This window comes from Ursus arctos, unplaced genomic scaffold (genome assembly GCF_023065955.2).
Source record: "Ursus arctos isolate Adak ecotype North America unplaced genomic scaffold, UrsArc2.0 scaffold_4, whole genome shotgun sequence".
Lineage (NCBI taxonomy): Eukaryota > Metazoa > Chordata > Mammalia > Carnivora > Ursidae > Ursus > Ursus arctos.
In genome coordinates this window covers 1,634,762-1,638,052 of record NW_026623056.1, presented here as the reverse complement: position 1 = coordinate 1,638,052, position 3,291 = coordinate 1,634,762, and the positions used below count along the sequence as shown (strand labels likewise).

Here is a 3,291-nt window from a genome sequence, read left to right as displayed (position 1 = left end):
TAAAAATAGAATTACCATATCATCCAGTAATTCCACTACTGGGTATTTAACCAAAGAAAATGAAACTCCAATCTGAAAAATATGTGCACTGCTATGTTTATTGTAGCATTATTTACAAGAGCCAAGTTATGGAATCAACCCAAGTGCCCATCAATAGATGAATGTATAAATAAGATGTGGTATATATATATAATGGTATTACACAGCCATAAAGAAGGATAAGATCTTGCCATTTGTGACAACATGGATGGACGTAGAATGTATTATGCTAAGTGAAACAGACTTATTTTGCTTAGCATAATACACTCTACGTCCATCCATGTCATTGTAGATGGCAAGATTACATTCTTTTTTATGGCCGAGTAATATTCCACACACACACACACACACACACACACACACCCCACATCTTCTTTATCCATTCATCAGCTGATGGACACTTGGACTTTTTCCATAATTTGGCTATTGTAGATAATTCTGCTGTAAACATTGGGTGCATGTATCCCTTTGAATTCGTATTTTTGTATTCTTTGGGTAAATAAGTCAGAGAAAGACAAATACCATATTATTTCACTTGTATGTGGAATTTAATGATCAAAACATGTGAGCAAAGGGAAAATAAAAAAGAGAGAGAGGCAAACCAAGAAACAGACTCTTAACTATAGAGACAAACTGATGATTACCAAAAGGGAGATGGATAGAGGGATGGGTTAAATAAGTGATGGGGATTAAGGAGGGCACTTGTGATGAGCACTGGGTGTTTTATGGAAGTGCTGAATCACTATATTGTACACCTGAAACTAACATTACACTGTATGTTAAAAAACTGGAATTTAAATAAATAAGTAAAAAAAAAGAGAGATAAAGACAAATACCATATGATTTCACTTATATGTGCAAACTAAAATAAAGCAAATGAATACTAAACAAAGAAACAAAAACAGAATCAGACCTATAAATACAGAGAACAAACCTATGGTTCCCAGAGGGGAGGGCAGTGGCAAGATGGGGAAAATGGATGAAGGGAAGGGGAGATACAGGCTTCCAGTTATGGAAGAGTAAGTCAAGGGAGTAAAAGATACAGCATAGGGAACATAGTCAATGGTATTGTAATAGTGTTGTGTGGTGACAGACAGTAGCTATACTTCTGTTGAACATAGTATAACATATAGAGATGTTAAATTACTGTGTTGTACACCTGAAACTAATTTAACATTGTGTGACAACTATACTCAAAAAATATTTTTTAAAGAAAATAACCAGCTTTTTTTGGCCTTCAACAAATTATGGAAAAAATTTGGCAGCTTAATTTCTTTCAAAATATATTTCCCTCTTAATGATATTTTTTAACTCTTGATATCTGCACAGAATCTTGAGTTTAGAGCCCTAAGACATTTATAAAACTGCATGTGATAAATCATCCTGCTGCTTAAAGCCTTAGAATGGTTTCTTATTTTAATTACAAAAAAAATCAGACTCTTTATATTCACTTCATAGACTCATGTGTTAGACTACCTGGTATCTTCAATCTTTTTCATATTCACTTATTATACCTCAGCCAATTTGAACTTTGTTGTATTCTTCAAATATACCAAGTTAATCACCATCTTCAGGTTTTTGCACTACGTGTTTCCTCTGTCTAGAATGCTCTACCTCCAGATGTTTGCATGGTTGACTGTTTAGTTCATCTAGTTATCAGCCAAAATGTCACATCCACAAGAACAGCCTAGTTTAAGATGGAAAGTCGACTTATTACCCTCACCCCACACTCTCTCTTATCTATTTATCTATACTTTTGTTATCCTTTAGTTTCTGTATCTCTTCTTGAAACCATTCAGTTCATTTTCTATCTTTAATGGCTGTCTATTCCCACCAGATTGTACCTTTAGGAGAGCAGTGACTTTACCTGTCTCAATACCTCTTTCTCCCAGTGCCTGAAATAGTCCTGATAAAATGTTCAATAAACGCAGTATTTGGAAATGGATAAATTAATTTCAGATAAAATTCTCTGGTCTTGATTTTTTAATTCTTTTTTTTCCCTTTAACTAGGCTACATGCTGATTAAACAGCCTCCTCATAGAAGCTTTTACTTCCTGGTTGTGAAGGGTATAAATCAGAGGATTCAACAAAGGAAAGATCACTGTGTGAAAAAGAGAAACAACCTTGTCAGCCGGGAAGGCTCTGAAGGGGCGAGTATAGATGAAGATGCCAGGCCCAAACATGAGAAATATAACAATGATATGGGTGGTGCATGTGGAAACAGCCTTGCTCTTCCCCTCAGAGGAAGACCCATATACACGGCAGAGGAAAACCGCATAGGAGGCCAGAAGGCCCAGGAAGCACAGAAGGGTCATCAGACCACTGTTGAAGACCATCAGAAGCTCCACCACAAAAGTGTCTGTGCAGGCCAGCTTGATGACCTGTGGCACATCACAGAAGAAGTTATCCAGCTGGTTTGGGCCACAGAAGGGCAAGCGGAGGATGAAGGCCACCTGGATAATGGAGTGGATAAAGCCTCCAAGCCACAGCGCCAACAGCAAGGCATGGCAGGCTCTAGGGTTCATGACAGTTGAATAGTGTAGAGGCCGACAGATGGCAATGTAGCGGTCAAAGGCCATCACAACAAGGAGTAATCCTTCCCCTCCTCCAAGGAAGTGCAAGAAAAAGAGCTGAGTGATGCAACCCCTGTAGGAGATTACCTTCTTCTCAGAAAGAAAGTCCACCAGCATCCTGGGAGCCACAATGAAGGAATAGGATGCATCCAGGAAGGCCAAGTTGCCCAGAAAGAAGTAGAGGGGGGCTGTGAGGCCAGGGTCTGATCTGATGGTGAGGATGATGAGGAAGTTTCCAGGGAGGATGATGAGATAGAAAATTAAAATTAGAACAAAGACCAGGAGTTGAATATCTTGAGATTGGGTCAGACCAAGAAGGATGAATTCTTTCACCACTGTGCTGTTGTCATTTTCCATCTCCTCTGCCTGCAGTACATCAAGAAGCAGAGTGATTGTTGTTATTGTTTCTTCCATCTAGAACCTCATTCTTCTCCAACTAAAAATATTTGACATATCTGGGGGCTCAGTCGGTTAAGCATCCAACTCTTGATATGGGCTCAGGTCATGATCTCAGGGTTGTAAGGTTGAGCCCCAGACATGGAACCTGCTTAAGATTCTCCCTCTGCCCCTCCTTCCCCCTTGATCCCCCTTCCTCTATTAAAAAAAATTTTTTTGACATGTTTGTCACATCAGCTAAAATCATGTCTCAACCCTCACCAACATCCTGGGTAAACTCCAA

General features: G+C 38.9%; 1 protein-coding gene across 1 annotated transcript; it reads right to left on the bottom strand.

Annotated features, from left to right (window-relative positions):
- Nucleotides 1-2,045: 2,045 nt before the first annotated feature.
- Nucleotides 2,046-2,969, bottom strand: LOC125281852 (olfactory receptor 4N2). The gene has a single exon (XM_048215783.1). The coding sequence runs from the start codon at nucleotides 2,967-2,969 to the stop codon at nucleotides 2,046-2,048; it is 924 nt and encodes a 307-aa protein (XP_048071740.1).
- Between the last annotated feature and the right edge of the window lie 322 nt (nucleotides 2,970-3,291).

What these genes read in the sequence shown, in the direction of transcription:
- LOC125281852 (XM_048215783.1), bottom strand. Translation starts at nt 2,969, where the DNA reads ATGGAAAATGACAACAGCACAGTGGTGAAAGAATTCATCCTTCTTGGT.